Source organism: Schistocerca nitens, chromosome 7 (assembly GCF_023898315.1).
Source record: "Schistocerca nitens isolate TAMUIC-IGC-003100 chromosome 7, iqSchNite1.1, whole genome shotgun sequence".
Taxonomy (NCBI): Eukaryota; Metazoa; Arthropoda; class Insecta; order Orthoptera; family Acrididae; genus Schistocerca; species Schistocerca nitens.
In genome coordinates this window covers 148,330,962-148,351,600 of record NC_064620.1, presented here as the reverse complement: position 1 = coordinate 148,351,600, position 20,639 = coordinate 148,330,962, and the positions used below count along the sequence as shown (strand labels likewise).

General features: G+C 39.1%; 1 protein-coding gene across 3 annotated transcripts in view; it reads right to left on the bottom strand.

Moving 5' to 3' along the window:
* LOC126194637 (protein arginine N-methyltransferase 9-like) overlaps positions 1-20,639 on the bottom strand; it is a 124,401-nt gene that overhangs the window by 88,621 nt on the left and 15,141 nt on the right. For 2 of the 3 annotated variants that reach the window (XM_049932808.1, XM_049932809.1), the window contains 3 exons: positions 3,732-3,968; positions 673-840; positions 155-421 (listed from right to left, as the gene is read on the bottom strand). In XM_049932808.1, coding sequence (XP_049788765.1) covers positions 155-421; positions 673-840; positions 3,732-3,968 — 672 coding nt within the window. The remainder of the gene's footprint in view (positions 1-154; positions 422-672; positions 841-3,731; positions 3,969-20,639) is intronic. The other variant, XM_049932810.1, reaches the window with a different exon arrangement.

The window sequence follows — 20,639 nt, the reverse complement described above, 5'->3', positions numbered from 1 at the left end:
TCCATCTTCTTTATGGTATATAGCAATCTATCTTTTCCTACACTGATGGATTTTGAAAAAAATATTTTAATAGGTATTTTTTTAATTCAGTTATGAGGTTGTATTAATACTTTTGCTGACTAAAACAGATGAAAATTTAAACACCAGAAAATACCTGGTTCCTCTGGGTACATGCATTATGTCATCACTGTCATAGGGCCCATCAACTTCAGCAATCAGCATAGGCTCCATTGAGCTCATGGAAGCACGGTAACAGGATGCAATGTAGTGGCTGGAGATGGCCACGACCCTTAAGAATGCACCACAGGGTATCACTTGTGCCCCTGGGGCCATGAGTGATGATGATGCATGTGAAAGTGTTTGCAATATTCCTTCTCCCACCAAGCCAGCATCTACAATCTCAGTCACCACCAAAGAGACCCTATAAAACACGTTATGGATGACAATTTTCTCAGAAAATATTTGATCACGTGTGTTATTTTAACCACGGGTATTTAGAGGGATAGAAAAAAACAACTTACATAGATTGGAATATGTGTGCAGCCTATAATCATACATTCATATGGTTTGTTGTTAAATTACACAAATAATTATCGATGTCTCTAAATGTAATTAGTTTGTAGAGACAATACAAAACACATGACAAGTTGTTCAAAGTGTATGGTAACTTACCTGTTTGGAATATCTTCGGGTATCCTTATATCACTTGACATTTTGTTTATCAGATGGATTTTGCCACTTGCATTGTTGGCTGAAATGACTTTTTCTGCTATGTTGATCATTGTCTCAGAGACATCACATGAAAAGACTTCTTTTGCCCCGCCTTCAACAGCAAATAAGCTGTAGAAAAAGGAAAGTAAAAGATCCAACACCACCTAGTAATGTATTACAAAATTATCTGTGATAATAGTACATTCCTGATGTGTTAAAGTTTCACAAAATCTTTCAGTCAATGTCCTTGTGATTCATTAAACTAGTCAACAGACTCAATACATCAAATGTGTAATGTCACTGAGTAATTTGCAGTATGGTTCTATGCATGGCTAATTATTTTATTATGATTCTCAGAAGCATCTTATCTTGGATGCAGAGTCATCGTCAGATGTAGAAGTAACTTCGGGTGTGCCACAGCGAACGCTGGACCCTTGCTGTTCATGTTGTATATTAATGACCTTGCAGACAATGTTCATAGTAACCTCAGACCTTTTGCAGATAATGCACTTATCTATAATAAATATTAAATAGATCTTGATAAGATTTCAAAGTGGTGTAAAGGTTAGCAACTTGCTTTAAATGTTTTTAAATGTAAAATTGTGCACTTCATAAAATGAAACAAATGTAGTTTCCTATGACTATAACCTTAAAGAGTCACAGTATGAATTGGGTGTAACATTTTGTAGGGACATGAAATGAATCATCACTTAAACCCTGTCATGAGTAATTTGCAGTATGGTTCTATGCATGGCTAATTATTTTATTATGATTCTCAGAAGCATGTTATCTTGGATGCAGAGTCATCGTCAGATGTAGAAGTAACTTCGGGTGTGCCACAGCGAACGATGGACCCTTGCTGTTCATGTTGTATATTAATGACCTTGCAGACAATGTTCATAGTAACCTCAGACCTTTTGCAGATAATGCACTTATCTATAATAAATATTAAATAGATCTTGATAAGATTTCAAAGTGGTGTAAAGGTTAGCAACTTGCTTTAAATGTAAAATTGTGCACTTCATAAAATGAAACAAATGTAGTTTCCTATGACTATAACCTCAAAGAGTCACAGTATGAATTGGGTGTAACATTTTGTAGGGACATGAAATGAATCATCACTTAAACCCTGTCATGAGTAATTTGGTTTATTGGTAGAGACTGGGGAAGTGCAATCAGTCTACATAGGAGATTGCTTATAAATCACTCTTGTGATCCATACTAGGCTATAGCTCAAGTGTATAGAACTAGTAACAAATAGGACTAACAGGGGAGATTGAATGTATACAGAGAAGGGCAGCATGAGTGGTCATAGGTTTGTTTGAACTGTGAGAGATTGTCACAGAGATGCTGGAAAAACTAAACTGGTAGACTCTTGAAGAGAGACATAAACTATCCCGAGAAATACTGCTAATAAAGTTCCAAGAATCAGCTTTAAATGATGACTCTAGGAATATACCACAACCCTCTACTTATCACTCACATAGGGATCGTGAGGACAAGATTAGAATAATTACAGCAGGCTTAGAGGCATTCAAATAATCATTATTCCTACATTCCATATGTGAATGGAATGGAAAGAAACCCTAATAACTGGTACATTAGGATGTACCCTTTGCCATGCACTTCATGGTGGTTTCCACAATATAGATATAAATGTAGAAGGACACAAGGAGATACCTAAAACAGCCAGAGCCATTAATGACATTTGACGAAATTAAACATAGAAATTTATCATAATAAATAAACTGTTATACTGGTCACTAAAAGTATTTCATTTTCAATAAAGCAGTAGTACTGAAAGCTAGCTGCCATTATTATAAGACAACACACAAAAAACATGCAGTACAAGTGGAAATTGGCACGGGTGATTAGATCTAATTTGCTTGGAGATATAGAGCAAAGACGGAAAGAAAATTAGGTTTTAATAGAATTGAGGAGGGAGGGAGAGGGGTATTAGGGTTTATTACCCTGTTGATGATACGGCCACAAGGTTGGGTTGAACTGAAACAGAGAAGAATTTTGGCAATATCCTTTTTGATGGAAGTGCATGGCATTTGCCTTAACCTGTTCAGGAAAACTGCAGCAAAACTAAACTGAATCACTGGACAGACATTTGAAACACACTGACATCTATACAAAGGAATCAAATCGACATGAAACTGAATGGAAAGGAAAACCAACGATGAGAGATTATTAAAGGCAATAGAAAGGAGGAAAATAAAATTTATTGGACCTGTCACCTGACACAACATTTCCATTATTAACTTCTTAAAGGCAAAGTACTGGGAAAGACAGGAAGAAGATAGCATAGGATGAAGTATTTGAAAGATATTGAGAAGAGGATAGGATGTGACAATTACATGGGTCTGAAACAAACAGTCAATGACACAAGACAGGTTGCATCAACAAGGCATTGGCCTTTCAAATATGTATTCCACCTATTTTGTGAGTCCACACAGGTGTAAGTCATGTGTCATCACACCCAGTAGTTTCATACAAAGAGGAAGTGCAGTGAGAAAATATTGTAGCAACATGCAAATTTAAAATAGATGCATACATACCAAAAAATGGTTCAAATGGCTCTGAACACTATGGGACTCAACTGCTGAGGTCATTAGTCCCCTAGAACTTAGAACTAGTTAAACCTAACTAACCTAAGGACATCACAAACATCCATGCCCGAGGCAGGATTCGAACCTGCGACCGTAGCGGTCTTGCGGTTCCAGACTGCAGCGCCTTTAACCGCACAGCCACTTCGGCCGGCACATACATACCATTCTTGGGCAAGTTCATTAAAATAAAAAAAAAATACAGTGTCCAGTATTTTAGTCTAAATTCTTACATGTGCAGCAAACAATTAAAGCTTTCTTCAGAATCCATGCCTATGTTACAGAGAACTGTTGATTCAGACTAAAAACTGTGTATCAGAAATGCAATCTGCAAAACCTGCACCACTGTTCACTTTTGCTGCATAAGACATGATTATTTGCTAAACATAATCATTTTTATTTACTTACCTCAAAATACCTGTGCCTGTACCAATGTCCAAAACAGAATTAAAGCCCTGACTGACTTTTTTAATGATTGCATCTCTGTATGCTTTGTTTCGTGAAGAGTCATTTAGCATACGAAAGTGCCATCTTTCCACCAACAGATTCTTCACACTTTGCAAATTACGGAGGGCTTGCAGATTATCTGTATTCACATCAACTGCTTTTTTGAAGTAGTGCAATGCCTCTTTCAGATGATTTGACCTGAAAGCAGCAAGTACAGTTATATATTTACCTTATTGGTTCCTTATTTTGTAGAGAAATTCCTTGTTTTTCTAGAAAGACATGGGGGAAAGATAGACCTTTGAGATTACTGCATAATTTTGGATTTTTTGGCATTTGATTATTTTTGCTCTTCTCCAGTATTCAGATGATTACATGATGAATTTATAAATAAAGACAGTGGTTCCAACTAACAAAGTACGGCTTGGGCCCCACCCTCGACTGTGCTCAAAGCACAGCTGCAGCTTGAGGGAAGACCCACTCACATCATGGCAACTGAAGAGAAAAGAGCACTTCACGTAGATGCACCTCCTCCACATCACCAGAGTCCCAAGCCTAGTTGTGGTAGAACAGGGACTGAAAGCCATAACTTGTCCTGACCATGCACTCCGTCCCCTCCTTTCCAACTTGCCAGTGGAGCCACACCCACATTCTGCAGGCTTGTGACCAACAGCAGAAGGGAGGGAGGGAGATAAAGACAGCATCTGATGAAGAAAATCAGTCTACAAGAACAACTGAGGATGGCAGGAAGTCATCTTGCTGAAATATGACGACATTTGGATGATATTGTCCATCTGCGTATCCAAGAAGAGTTGAAAACAATGATATATTTATTCTTTTTAGCTAGATTCAGAGTCAATTATGTGATTGGGCCAAGCCTATAAAAATAATTCTCTGGTTCTGGCCATAAAATACACTTATAAAAAATGGAATTAGAGGTACCTACTTTTGCCCTATTGACAGCAAAAGTGTGTCATAGCACGGACTCCCACAGGTGCAAGGGAGCTATTCAGACCCAGAGCCACTCAAATGCCATCAACAGTTACTGGAGGCAGCCTCTTTTCTGAATGGATCCAAAGCCATGTGTGTTTCAAATTCTATAATTATGCTATCATATTTTGATGGATTATGTGTGCTGGTATACAAACAAACCCCAGATAAGAGCTGGATTTTTCTGCTTTACATATGGACCTATATCTGGACGCAACTTATATTTGAGGTAACCTATCACAGAATGATATCATCTACAAAGCAAATATGGTTGAGACATGTTCCATCCATGCTGATACCTTTAAGCCTCCAGGATAGACACTTTAAAACATCCTCCAGAGCCGAGATGAATAGCTTATGTGAGATTGCGTCTCCTTGCCTGACGTCTCTCCTCGTGGGAACCTTTCCAGTGATCCAGTCTTCCTTTAATTTCACATGTAAAGTGGGTTTCTCATAAATGTAGCAGATTAATTCAGTATAGTTATAGGCAATGCAGGCTATGTTCATCGTCCTCAATACTGCCCACATTTTGATTATGTCGAACACCATTCTGGTAGTCTTTGAAGATCATGTGAAATGGGATGTTATACTCCATACATTTCTCCATCAGTGTACATGTTGCTTGAATATGGTCAGTGTTGTGGCGTAACAAGGCAGCCACACCACTCGGAAGTAGCCGAAAGGCACGCGTTAACTCACGCAGGCTAGTAGATAGGTCTGAAACAGGATACGTAATGAATGCTATAAAGAAAAGTACGTAGCTCCTGGAATACTTAACTTTAATCCATCCCTGTGGTACATCGCTCTTGACGATACAAGTGAGACTCTTTAGATACAAGCTATGTAATGCTAATGGCGCCTTGCTAGGTCGTAGCCATTGACTTAGCTGAAGGCTATTCTAACTATCTGCTCTGCAAATGAGCGAGGCTTCGTCAGTGTGCATCGCTAGCTAGATTTGTCCGTACAACTGGGGCGAGTGCTAGTAAGTCTCTCGAGACCTGCCGTGTGGTGGCGCTCGGTCTGCGATCACTGACAGTGGCGACACGCGGGTCCGACATGTACTAATGGACCGCGGCCGATTTAAAGCTACCACTTAGCAAGTGTGGTGTCTGACGGTGACACCACAGTCAGTTGTAGTGAAACCTTTTCTGACTGTTCGACATGCTGGCAAAAGTCAAATTTCTGGTGCAGGTGGTCCGTAATGGTTTCTGTTAGCACCTTGTAAAATATAGATAAAAAACTAACAGGCCTACAATTCTCAATGTTTGTCTTGTCATCTTTAGTGAAGAGCAGAATGACTTCTACATTTTCTGATGACTCTGGAGTCTTCACTTCTTCGAGAAATTTATTTAATAAATTTAGGAGTGCTTCCTCATTTCTTAAGCATCTAGCATGTGATCTGATCTTCCCCTGGTACCATAGACTTCTTGAGTTGCTTCAGAGCTGTTTCCATTTCATTTGTATTGATATGTTCAATTTCTTCTGACCCCACATTTATAAAAAAACTTCATGCAGGCTTTGGCTTGATAGTAATTGACTGTAGGGCTTCCAACGAAAGTTTTCACCAGTTTTTATAGTTTTGTCTCTTTCAGTAACAACTTCTTCTTGCCCATTCTGAATGTTGCGGATGATAAGCCTACATTTTGACTGGAATGAAAAACTCTCATTTTCACATTGATTTGGTTGGTCTCTTCGATCAGTGTTGTTTTTTGCATTCACTGATCTCTTCTGATCACCTCCTTAACGTTTTTATTGAGGTCTCTGTATTTGGGTGCATCTACATCTCTATCTACACCCTGCAAACCACCGTGAAGTGCGTGGCAGAGGGTGTGACCCATTGTACCAGTTACAGCACTTATTAGGTTTTCTTCCCATTCCATTCACGTATAGAGTGTGGGAGCAATGATTGTTTGAATGCCTCTGTGCGTGCTGTAATTATTCTAATCTTGTCCTCACAATCCCTATTTGAGCAATACATAGGGAGTTGCAGTATATTCCTCAAGTCATCATTTAAAGTGAGTTCTTGTAACTTTGTTATTAGACTTTCTTCAGATAGTTTACATCTGTCGCCAGCAGTCTGCCAGTTCAGTCAATGTTTCATCTTCCTTCTATAAGCTGTTTTGTTTCAAGGCTGAATGTTCCATTTTTGGAGGCCCCTACCTTTCCCTACTGCTGTTGGAATACTATTCAGTTGAGTGTTCATTCAGTTCCACTCCTTTTAAGTTTTCTGTTGGTTGTTAAGAAAATTCATCATCATTTGACCCCTCTGGTTTCGCGATGAAATATGCAAAATTTCCAGTGCGACGATGGTCTTCTGTGAACTACACTATGTTCCTAACAAAATCAACGAGTATTAAGGAAAATGTGGTACTTTCTGCTGCTGTCAGAGCCTCATAGATCTGTTCTAGTTCTTCATCGGTTGAAGGGGAAGTAGACTTTCTTTGGTAATAAGGTGTTCCCTCCTGTTTGAATTACCAGAGCTATGCCACCAATATGCGAACTTAGACCTGAGTTATACCGAAACAGAAGGTGCTCAGACTTGAGGACAGTAGCTGCTTCTCATTTGAGCCTCATCTCACTGATTCCAAAATGTCCCATTTGATGTTCCGCAGTTTCTATTCCAAACAGCTGAGATGTTTTTCCTTTGAGTTTATTTTGTTGTTTAATTTGATAAGTGGGTTTTTTGCACCCCATCTCCTCCCCTGGAATCCAGGTGGCAGACTGACATTTCAAAGCAAGGTTCCAAGCCTCCATCTCCACATGCTTACTTAGGGCAAGTCTGACATTTTCATTCAGGAAAGGTTTGGACCCTATTTTCTCATGCTGGTCCATTGTGGACTGAGAAGAGGTGGAGGACCATATAGGAAGTAACAAAGTTGACTGCTGCGTGATCACTAACAGCCATAGCAGAAACACACACCTGATGTTGTCTAGCTTCTGCCAGCTAAAGCAGAGCCTCTCCCTAATGCTGTGTGCCTGGCCTAACCTGCTGGACAAACATCCATCTCTAAGGGCACAACAGCCAATGTGTCAACAGAGATTTTGATGGATAAGGGTTTTAAGGCACATTCCCCTCAGGATGATGATGATGATGAGGTCCCATACTCCAAGCAGCGTAGGGGATGATGCGAGAGACCCGCACTGCTGTACTAGGCAAGGTCCTAGTGGAGGTGGTTTGCCATTGCCTTCCTCCGACCATAATGGGGATGAATGATGATGATGATGACACAACAACACCCAGACATCTCGACGCAGGAAAAATCCCTGACCCTGCCGGGAATCGAACCCGGGACCCCGTGCGCGGGAAGCAAGAAAACCAGGAGCCAGTACAGTGCAGGGTCGCCACTCCCCGAGATGATCCTGCTCGTAGTGGTTCGTGAGATGGGATCACCAACTATCAAAGCCATGACATTAAACCATGATAATTCTCATATGAATATTGTGGTAGCCTAGAAGTGATGTTGGTATGAAACCATCAGGAACTAAATTACGAATATTCTGTGTCCACTGTGAAGTGCTACACAGAAAATTAGCACTATCCTCAGCATGGTTCTCTCTGTCTTAAGTGTACTGCAAAATGCAAAACTCTTCAGAATAGATGCTTTGCACTTTTATTATCAAAGCATCTGAAGCGGTAATATTATAATCATTACAAGTAGATGATTTTTGTCTTGCTTTCAGTATTTGTAGACTGAATGATAGTTTTGATTAAGGGGTAACACCACAGTAGAATTTTCAAAAAAAAAAAAAAAATCATTTTTTAATTGGTTTAAAAGATGCTTTGAACCTTCTAAAATATGAGGCAAAAAATCTAATCCCTGAAAACAATTTGTTCTATGAAACTCCGAGCTCCTCCTCTAGCAAGTTGGATGACCCAAAACAGCCTACCTGCACCAACTCAATAGCCCCTGTAATGTCTCAGTATAGTCAGAAGCATTCCAAAATAGTAATACATTAGAATGGCGTTAGCAAGCAGCAGTATGTGTACAAAAAAGACAATACTCTCTTTGAATCTTGATTTTTGTGTGCAGCATTGTTTTTTGATAATTTACTTGTGATCTTAAGGCATACAATTTTGTCTTTCACGTACGAATGAGTGGTAAAAAAGGTATGAAAGCATTGTATCCAACACAGTGTCAAAGCAGTATGCCATCAAAGCATCCAATGAATGGATATGAGGCTGAGACGTCCGTGCCTCTACTAAGGAACTGAAGGACAGTGACCAGGATTTTGATGTGAATTATGGATTGAGCTACAGGATTATAAATGTTCTTCACATTTTCTCTGCTATTTCTCAATACGTGAAATGTAAAATGTGCAATTGAGACATCGTGCTGCAAGAGCAAAGCCCCCGAGGCTTAGGCTTCACAAAAATTATTGCTTGTCCAAACTGCCCAGAAGCTGGTATACCAAGCAGTAAGATTATATTGAACGCATATGAAATCAACTGTCAAAACATCCTAGAAAATGTGCATGCTTGGAGTGGGGCTAAACAGAATTGCAAAGTTTTGTATGTTCATGGAACTGCCATGACCAATATTTCAATTGTTCCATGATAAACTAGTGTATAAGATTTTAATCATAACGATAACAGTACAACAGGCCAGTCCTGGGATACCAGGTTAATGGTAAGAGTTTTCTAAAAATAGAATTTTGTCATTTGTTCATGTCTATAACACATTTGAAAACTTCAAATGCATTTTTCTTGGAATATGATTTTTCAAAATTGAATGCATCATAGCTCTGACAATTTTCAATCTTTTTATTTGAAAATTTAACCACAAATTTGAAACAACATTTCGAAGTGAAGCGTGTAAAGGATTTTCAATTAGTTGATTTCAAAAATATTTATTGACAAATGACTGTCCTTTTTTAGTGAAAATTCGATGACTTCATTCAAACACTCACTAATACCAGAAAAATCAATATTTCTAAATTACACAAACTGGTATCAGTTCTAGTGCATGCTGTAGGTCGCCTCAAATTCAACATGCCTCGTAAGAATTGCTGCACTGTCACCATTTTGTAATATTTTCCGATTTTCTCTCTAACCCTTCCTTCAGTCCTAAAAATTGTCAAAAAACACCTTTTTAGGCCATTAAAGCAGTGTTATCCCTTAAGGTGACTTACTCTAAACAATACTGCCAGCAGTCTGTGTTCCCTGCTCTGGTGACAAATGCTTCTCCTTTCATGTTAGATGTTACAATTTCACTTTTTCAACCATGGCATATGGTTTTCTGTGCACAATAAACTTTCTTGATTTGGAACTTTATGTTATTTGTAGCTTACCAAGTCTCTCTGTGGATGTTCACATTTTCCAATCAATGCTGTGTTGCTGTCTCTACGTTTGTGTTCGTATGTTTTGGGGATAGCCCCAATGACAGAGTTCTTCAGAAAAATATTTTCAAAGTCTATAAAGATCAAAAAACTTGTGGCCTTCTTATATTGTTTACAGAACAACTGGATTGCCCCAAAAATGTGAATCTCATCTGGTGAACCAGCTTTTTAGTTTTCAGTATGCGTAAGAGAGAAACACACAAACAACTGTGACAGTTATTGATTTATGATGTTTAGTTTGCAGTTGATGAATCTGGGTATTATTAGTATCTATGCTCCAGTCCTCATACCCAGTTAAAGAAAAGCAAATACGACTCGATGACATACACTCTGGGTATTCCAGCTCTCAACAACAGCGTCTTTGAGACGCAAGCTATAGTCACTTCCTTGCCCACTCAAGGAACTCGTAGGCTGGTATTCTTCCTGCCAGTGGTATAACTGAATCTTAGCTACAACACAGAATGTGTTTGGCAACTCTGTGATCATAGAGTTATCTCCTGGTTAGCACAAAATTATCCTACTAAATTTTCTTGATTTTTCAACATTTCCATTGAATAATCAAAGTGGTTTTCACTTAAGACGTCACATGAGGTTATCAATTTATTGTTATGAGTCCTCCCATAAACTGCAACTGATCTCATCTTTCTCACTGCAATTTACCTGTCATCACCACCACTGGTACAATAAGGGAGAGACCAGTACTGTAACTCTCCACTAACTCTGAGGTAACGTGGTCACCTGTAAAGTAAAGGTCGCTTCGGCTCACAGCTCCCGTCTTGCTGGAGGCCAGATTTTTTGCATTTCTCTGGCAAAGCTGTAAGCAGCCAGATTGAAAATTAATAAGGACATCTTATGAAACTTCTCCATCAAAAGTCATCTCACTACTTCCATTACCCCATGGTTAAAGGCATAAAACCTATGATAACGCATAATTAATAATGACCCTTTACACTTCTACCAACATACAATTTAGTAACAGTGAATATAGATTTATGAAATGCTACATTTCCATTCTACTTGTGTATGGCACACGACTTACAGCTTACATTTATCATGGTGTGTTGTTTTTGTTTGTATCAGTACTGTGTGCATTTTAGTAGCGTTTTCCATTAGTTTATGGAACACAACAGTAAACATCGGACGGAAATTGATCATCAACAATACAGCGTGTCCCAGGGGGAATGGTCAATATTCAGAGATACAACAGGAATGACCATTCAAAGCAAAAAAGCCCATTAAACATGGACTCAAAGGTGCATATGTTAAGATCTATGAGTATTTGTACATCTTTGGTACTATGGAATACATCTCTTCTACTGAACAAGTGCTCACAGCTCTTAAGTATGCATTTTAGAGCCCATATTTACTTGCATGCAGCTTAACTGTATGGTTAAATGATGATGACGTCCTCTTGGGTAAAACATTCCAGAGGTAAAATAGTCCCCCATTCAGATCTCCGGGCGGGGACTACTCAGGAAGTAGTTGTTATTAAGAGAAAGAAAACTGGCGTTCTAGGGGTCGGAGCGTGGAATGTCAGATCCCTTAATCGGGCAGCTAGATTAGAAAATTTAAAAATGGAAATGGATAGGTTAAAATTAGATATAGTGGGAATTGGTGAAGTTCAGTGGGAGGAGGAACAAGACTTCTGGTCAGGTGAATACAGGGTTATAAATACAAAATAAAATAGGGGTAATGCAGGAGTAGGTTTAATAATGAATAAAAAAAATAGGAATGCAGGTAAGCTACTACAAACAGCATAGTGAACGCATTAGTGTGGCCAAGATAGATACGAAGCCCATGCCTACCACACTAGTTCAAGTTTATAAGCCAACTAACTCCGCAGATGACGAAGAAATTGATGAAATGTATGATGAGATAAATGAAATTATTCAGATAGTGAAGGGAGAAAAAAATTTAGTAGTCATGGGTGACTGGAATTCAATAGTAGGAAAAGGAAGAGAAGGTAACATAGTAGGTGAATATGGAATGGGGATAAGGAATGAAAGAGGAAGCCGCCTGGTAGAATTTTGCACAGAGCATAATTTAATCGTAGCTAACACTTGGTTCATGAAAGAAGGTTGTATACATGAAAGAAGCCTGGAGATACTGGAAGGTTTCAGATAGATTATATAATGGTAAGACAGAGATTTAGGAACCAGGTTTTAAATTGTAAGACATTTCCAGGGGCAGATGTGGATTCTGACCACAATCTATTGGTTATGAACTGCAGATTGAAACTGAAGAAACTGCAAAAAGGTGGGAATTTAAGGAGATGGGACCTGGATAAGCTGACAGAACCATAGGTTGTACAGAGTTTCAGGAAGAGCATTAGGGAATGATTGACAAGAATGGGGGAAAGAAATACAGCAGGAGAAGAATGGGTAGCTTTAAGAGATGAAATAGTGAAGACAACAGAGGATCAAGTAGGTAAAAAGACGAGGGCTAGTAGAAATCCTTGGGTAACAAAAGGGATACTGAATTTAATTGATGAAAGGAGAAATTACAAAAATGCAGTAAATGAAACAGGCAAAAAGGAATATAAACGTCTTAAAAATGAGATCGACAGGAAGTGCAAAATGGCTAAGCAGGCATGGCTAGAGGACAAATGTAAGGATGTAGAGGCATATATCACTAGGGGTAAGATAGATACTGCCTACAGGAAAATTAAAGAGGCCTTTGGAGAAAAGAGAACCACTTGTATGAATATCAAGAGCTCAGATGGAAACCCGGTCCTAAGCAAAGAAGGGAAAGCAGAAAGGTGGAAGGAGTATATAGAGGGTCTATACAAGGGCGATGTTCTTGAGGACAATATTATGGAAATGGAAGAGGATGTAGATGAAGATGAAATGGGAGATATGATACTGTGTGAAGAGTTTGACAGAGCACTGAAAGACTTTACGTCAAAACAAGGTCCCGCCAGTAGACAACATTCCATTAGAACTACTACTGATAGCTTTGGGGGAGCCAGCCCTGACAAAACTCTACCACCTCGTGAGCAAGATGTATGAGACTAGCGAAATACTCTCAGACTTCAAGAAGAATATAACAATTTCAGCCTCAAAGAAAGCAGGTGTTGACAGAGGTGAAAATTACCTAACTATCAGTTTAATAAGCCACGGCTGCAAAATACTAACACAAATTCTTTACAGACGAATGGAAAAACTGGTAGAAGCTGACCTCAGGGAAGATCAGTTTGGATTCCGTAGAAATGTTGGAACACGTGAGGCAATACTGACCCTACAACTTATCTTAGAAAATTGATTAAGGAAAGGCAAAACTACATTTCTAGCATTTGTAGATTTAGAGAAAGCTTTTGACAATGTTGGCTGTAATACTCTCTTTCAAATTCTGAAGGTGGCAGGGGTAAAATACAGGGAGCAAAAGGCTATTTACAATTTGTACAGAAACCAGATGGCAGTTATAAGAGCCAAGGGACATGAAAGGGAAGCAGTGGTTGGGAAGGGAGTGAGACAGGGTTGTAGCCTATCCCTGATGTTATTCAGTCTGTATATTGAGCAAGCAGTAAAGGAAACAAAAGAAAAATTCAGAGTAAGAAATAAAATCCATGGAGAAGAAATAAAAACTTTGAGGTTCGCCAATGATATTGTAATTCTGTCAGAGACAGCAAAGGACCTGGAAGAGCAGCTGAACAGAATGGACAGTGTCTTGAAAGGAGGATATAAGATGAACACCAACAAAAGCAAAACAAGGATAATGGAATGTAGTCAAATTAAATCGGGTGATGCTGAGGGAATTCGATCAGGAAATGAGATCCTTAAAGTAGTAGATGAGTTTTGCTATTTGGGGAGCATAATAACTGATCGTGGTTGAAATAGAGAGGATATAAAATGTAGACTGGCAATGGCAAGGAAAGCATTTCTGAAGAAGAGAAATTTGTTAATATGGAGTATAGAGTTAAGTGTCAAGAATTCGTTTCTGAAAGTATTTGTATGGAGTGTAGCCATTAAGGAAGTGAAATGTGAACGATAAATATTCTAGACAAGAAGAGAATAGAAGCTTTCGAAGTGTGGTGCTACAGAAGAATGCTGAAGATTAGATGGGTAGATCACATAAGTAATGGGCAGGTATTGAATAGAATTGGGGAGAAGAGATATTTGTGGCACAACTTGACTAGAAGAAGGGATCGCTTGGTAGGACATATTCTGAGGCATCAAGGGATCACCAATTTAGTATTGGAGGGCAGCGTGGAGGGTAAAAACCATAGAGGGAGACCAAGAGATGAATACACTAAGCAGATTCAGAAGGATGTAGATTGCAGTAGGTACTGGGAAGTGAAGAAGCTTGCACAGGATAGAGTAGCATGGAGAGCTGCATCAAACCTACGGACTGAAGACCACAAAAACAACAACAACAGCAACAACAACATTCACTTGACATTTTTTTCTTGTTTTAGTCCATGCTACCTTCTCCAAAAATATGGATAGCAAAGAGCTTGCAGTAGAGATTTGTTTCACAGTATAGAAGATAAAGAAGTGCTCTGAGCTCTTGAAGTATGTGTTTTAGAGCTCACATTTACAGCACTTTTTTTTACTTCAAATGATAATCCCTATCATATTGACCATTCCTCCTGGGACACTCTGTATAGTCTTTCACATTCTCTAAAACAGTCTGACAATGCTACAATTCCACACCTGTAGTAACTGACTGGTTCTGAGTTAAAGATGCCATCAAACTGGATCAGAATCAAATATTCGTTTGAAAGGAATTTTTTAATGGCTGTTCCATAAGGGGGCTGGAGAGGTAAACATTGGAGGCCATAAGGTCACAAGAATAAGGGCATGAGGGATGATTTCCCAAACAAACTCCTAGATAGTTTGCTTGTGAAATCTGCAGTGTGTGTTATTGTGTAGTAGCAACACACAATGCATTTTGTTGGATGTTTCTCTTACATTGTGACCAAAAGGTGCCTCAAACAATAGAAAATCCAGGATGGACTGTAACAATATTATGAAAAGGAAAGTTGCTACTCACCATATAGCTGAGATGCGGAGTCGTAGATAGACACAACGAAGAGACGTAAAAGACATAAATAAATAAAATAAAAAAGTGTTTTTTGGAACATTCTTTTTGTTGTGCCTATCTGCGACTAAGCTTCTCTGCTATATGATGAGTAGCAACTTTCCTTTTCATAATATTGTTACAAAAGATGCCTCAGTTTGTAGTGCACAACACCCTTTTAAAGCCATCAGATGAAAAATATTATGTTTACACTGCCCTTTGCTCAAGTATATGACTTTGTTAGAGCTCAATCGTTTATTTCTTCTTGGGAAGTAAGCATAAGCAGATGATAACTCGTTAGCAATAACAATACTGTATAGGAATGTTCAATGAGCAAACTGATGACATTCAAGCAGTAATATTCTCACCCCTTTCACTTAGAACATGCAGTGCTCGTAAACCAGACTTCTGAACCTTTCCTACTGAATGGAAATGTCGCAAGATAACAAGTTTATTTGCATGGCCACCCTCCACAGCAAGCACAGAAATATTTGTTCTGTAAATAAAAAATGCATTCTCTTGCTGCTTGTCACAAGATGATTAAAATGGTTGCAGTTCATCAGTTATGGCAGAATGTTGAAAATCGGCAATGCCAGAACAATCTTTCTTCAAACAAGAAAATCTTTTTCTGATGTGCTTTGCCTGAAAGCATTCACCCCACACACATGCCACTACCTTCACCTCTCTATTAAACCCAAAGTGAACTTTTTTCCACTTGTGACTCTATTTTACAATGCTTAAGCAAGTTTCAAATATGTAAAATCCAATGTGTAACTGCAAGATAAATACTAGAATTTCAAACAAGAAAATGACAGTTGATAAATACACTCACAGCATCACGCCGCGGCCACTTGCTCCGATGGCGTCGGATGTGCAGTGGCAGGTGGTGCGTGGATGGTGGCCAGTGGCTGCAGCAGGGTGAGGAAACTCTCGAGTGTAAACTGTTCTGATTTTGATGTACCCACAAGCTGTTTTGTAGAAATGTTTCTGGAAGTTTGGCTCAGAAAGTGAAGCAAATTATCTTTGATGTTCCATTAGACCGATAACTTTAGCACACAGCCAAAATGTGGTTTAAGAAATAGTGAAAGGAGTGGACTCGAAGTTGCGACTTCGTGTCCACATTTCGTGACACGTATACTATATCACGAGTTCACACAGCACATCAACAGTTTGAGAAGTAGATAAAATTTCCTCCAGACACTTCCGCATCCCACAGTGTGGCCAAATTGTGTGTATGGCCAGACTTATAATTCTGAGGTGTGGCTGGTTTTATTGCCTATCTTAAGTGAACTATTCAGACTTCCTTTGTGGAGACTGGCCGAGGCCAGATTTTATGGGTAAGACTGCACATGTGTGATGTGATGCCTTCGGTCTCCTTTAGTGAGGAGGTGTTTCTGGATGATATGGCTAGTTATCGGTTGTTGTTACACAGCACTGGCTGGTGACTAATTTTCTGCTCTGCCATCCATCTATCTGCTGTAAAGTCGGTGAAAGCCAACATCAATGCATTTTTGTCTATGGCAGCTCCAGTTTTTCCTTGCATCAGAGTACTCAGAGTATGCCACAGACATGGCAGCACGTGAAATGCCCATTGTCTGCTTGACCTCTGTGGTGTAGTGACTTCTGTATCAGGCAGCTAAATGTATCATTCATAAAAAGAACACCAGAGATGGAGCACGAGCTCTGAGAGAGGAAGGAAATTGATGATTGTGCTTTCAACAAAACTCTGCAGCATATCATCACTTCCAAAGAGTATCACAATAGCTTGTGGCTTGCTGAACATTCTATGTACACAGGGCACAATGGCAGTTTAGCCTACCCCCCAGTCTCTTCCCAATGTGGAAATGGACATTGCAGAAACTGTTCATAAGGGCTTATGAGTTAATGTATCTTGACACTAAAAATAAAAAATAAATTTTTAATGAGTCAGCTATTTGTAACAGCTTCTTCACACTCAATCATCACAGCAGATGAATTAGGTAATTAGAATCTGTGCGACTGCATTATATACAGGGTGTACAACTTTACTTCCGCTGTTTTTTCCCAACATTTGAGGCTTTAATGAAACAAATTCGTTACACATGTATCATTCATAGTATTTTCCATCACTGGCCACTACTTTCTCCCATCTTTCAGGCAGTGTACGAATCCTGCATCGAAAAAATTGTTCATCTTTTGAAGCGATCCACGAATCGATCCAATTTGTGACTTCTTCATGAGGTCAGAAATGTTGGTCAGCCAGGCCATGCGCCGTTGATCTAAACAGCTGATAGTCAGAGGGAGCTATGTCTGGAGAATACGGCAGGTGGGGCACGGCTTCCAATTTTAACATTTCCAAGTACATTTTGACCTCTTTTGCAGCATGGGGTCGAGCGTTATCATGCTGCAAAATCACTCTATCATGCCTCTCGCTGTATTGTGGCCATTTGTCTTTTAATGCTCTGCTCAGACGCATTAATTGCGCTTGATAACGAGCACCTGTGATTAGTTTCAGTTGGCTTTAACCCCTCATATTACACGACACTGAGCTGGTGCCACCAAATGCAGAGCATGATCTTGGAGCCGTGAATATTCGGTGCGTGGAAGCATGGCCAGGATATCCCCATGATTTTTTTTGCCTTTAGGGTTATCATAATGAACGCATTTTTCATCCCCGGTCACAATGTGATGCAGATATCCCTTCCGTTTTTGCCTCTGAAGCAATTGTTCACAAACACACAAACGCTGTTTAACGTCTCTTGGTTTCAGATCACACGGGACACAAGTTCCTTCTTCCTGAATCATGCCCATAGCCTTGAAACATTTTGAAATGGCTTCCTGTGTTACTACCACTATTCATGCCAATTCTTCTTGAGTTTGACACGAGGCTTCACTCAGCAATGTCTCCAATTCTGCATCTTCGAAAACATTCTCTCTTCCACCACTATGCCAGTCTATGATGTTAAAATCACCGTTCTTGAAGCGTTGAAACGACTCTGACACATTCTTTCACTAATAGCATCCTTACCATGACATTTTCAATCAAGAACAACTTTATGATGCAGACACAAATCAACTAATGTTTGGATGAGGTTATGTTGACTAAGGTCCAAGCTAACTGCCTGACGTCTGCGATCAGTTTCTTTTGACCACTACTTACCGTTGTCACCACCTATCGGCAAATGGCGGAAGCAAAGTTGTAAACCTTGTACATTGACGGATTTTAAAGAATACTGGCCAAAACGTGTACTTTCTGAATCTGGAATTTCACTGCATCTTATGATTTTTCTTGGAACTAATTTGAACCTCAAAGCGTCATGTGTAAATTATCTGGGAGAAACAGCAACAAATTAACATGAGCTTCACCTAAACTGCAACACAGCATGGGACTAAAAATAACTGTTGTCAGTAACAATGTTGCTGTTGTTAATGACATTTGATGGCCAGGATTGTTTCTACAAAATAAACACAGAGACGTGAGAAGCTGTTTTCACACTATCCAAAGTTTGGTGAAGTCAGTCACATTTTGCTGCTGTTTGGTATCTAAACTCATATTAACTAGATAGTTTCAGGTATAAGAAACCCTTGAAATGTTCACTTACAAAACATAGCAGTTTCTTGTTAATGGATGAAAGATTTCACTCTCAGGTTTTTTAAAAAGTTATGTTGTTATCACCTTTTCACTTTCTGTTCTGTTCGAGACAAAAAAGTCACAAATCTCTCTGGAATAGTGCATTATAAAATACTCATTAGTGTGAAAAATACAATTTTTTTACTGAATAGTGTCTCATGTAAAATAATTCATATTCTTACAATGAGAAGAAGGTGGGAGAAGAGAAGTAAGAGAGAAAAAATCTAACCTACTAATAACATCAACATTATGAGATAGAGTACAATCTCAACTGGACAAATGTAGCAAAAGAAATTATCCCCATCTCCAAAAAAGGTAGCAGCCCAGCATTTGCCATAATGGCTCAAGGAGTCTAAGGAAGCATGGCTGAATGTGGACTGGAGCCATGCTCTTCTTGAATGCAGCCGCGGGCAATTTAAGACCCAAGCTGAGGAGAGTGACAGAGGAACTACGGCTGTAAGATTTCTGTACAGGACATCTCACAATTAGAAACAGCTGCTTTGGGCACCATGCCAAGTGCAATATTTGCATATAGTGCATATCCAAATTAGTATTGACATTGCTGAAAAGTGTATGAGGAAAAGAGGAGAAGGGTGGGACATCAAATGAAAAGTCACTTGTGCGGATAAATGTTCTCGAACTGGCCCTGAATACAACTACAATGCCTTTGTCACCGTGTCTTACTGCCCAGAAGTGGAAACAAGATTATAGAGATTGTCTTACAGTATTAATGTCGTTAAAGCCCAGGATAAGCACTATTTCTCCTGCAAACCTTATGGCGATGGCTCTGTTCAAGGTCACAAATCCAGAGGTGCAGGATGCAATCCTCTGGCATTCCTAGCACTTGTTTCTTCACTTGGTACTTCTTTCACCTTTGGCAATATTGTGTTGATGTGATAACTACCAAGTTACACCATAGTTTGAAAGCCCCATTAATCTGTAGGTCCCCCTACAACTGGCTGAGTAAGTTCACAGGTTAGACGAAGGCTATGATGCACACACTACTGTAAGATCACACCTAGTAAAGCAAAAGAACCTCGGAATTAGAGGCAATGTTACCTTTTTTTTATGGTGTCCATTGCCTTATTATGTTCTGGTCATCATATGTGTGGTCAGTTTGATGCAGAACTGTAATCCTGTCACTCTCCAGCAAACTTCCTCATTTCAATACACCTATTGCATCCCACACCACACCTTACATGCTCGTATCTTTCCTCCAGAACCGCTTCCAATAGTTTAAAGCACGTGATCTCTAACATTCTCTTCCTATGATTTGTTATATTCTTTAACAGGCATTTTTTCTCATTGAATTTCTGCACAATGTTCTCATTCCTTACACGGTGAATCTGTCTGATCTTCAACAGTATCTTCTAACATTACTTTTCAACAGTTTCTAATGTTTTCATTTCTGTTTTCATCACTCTTTACATCCATATTGTGCTGTGCTTGAGACTCACTTTTTCATTAAGCATTTTCTCATCTCAATGTTTATATTGTTAACAGCTTTGTCCTTTCATAAAAGGCCATTCTGCCTCATGAAATCTTTACTACAGTGTCTTCCTTGAAACTTCATTCTTGTTCATATTAAGCATTTAACCATCCTGCTTACCTGTCATGCTGCAAATACCACACCTTCATTTTTTATCTTGTTTATGTGCATACTATAGCCATAAACACACTAAGCAATGTCAAAAATTAGAAAAAATAAGAAATATTGATTTTACTAAAATTAGATGCCACAATTATAACAAATATAGTCAAAGTGTTAACAATATTATAAAAGGATAGATTGCTACTCACCATTTAGAGGAGGAGATGAGTCATAGACAGGTACAACGAAAAGACATTACATTTAAGCTTTCGGCCAAAAGGCCTTCTTCCACAATAGGAATACTTTGGAAGAAGGCCTTTTGGCT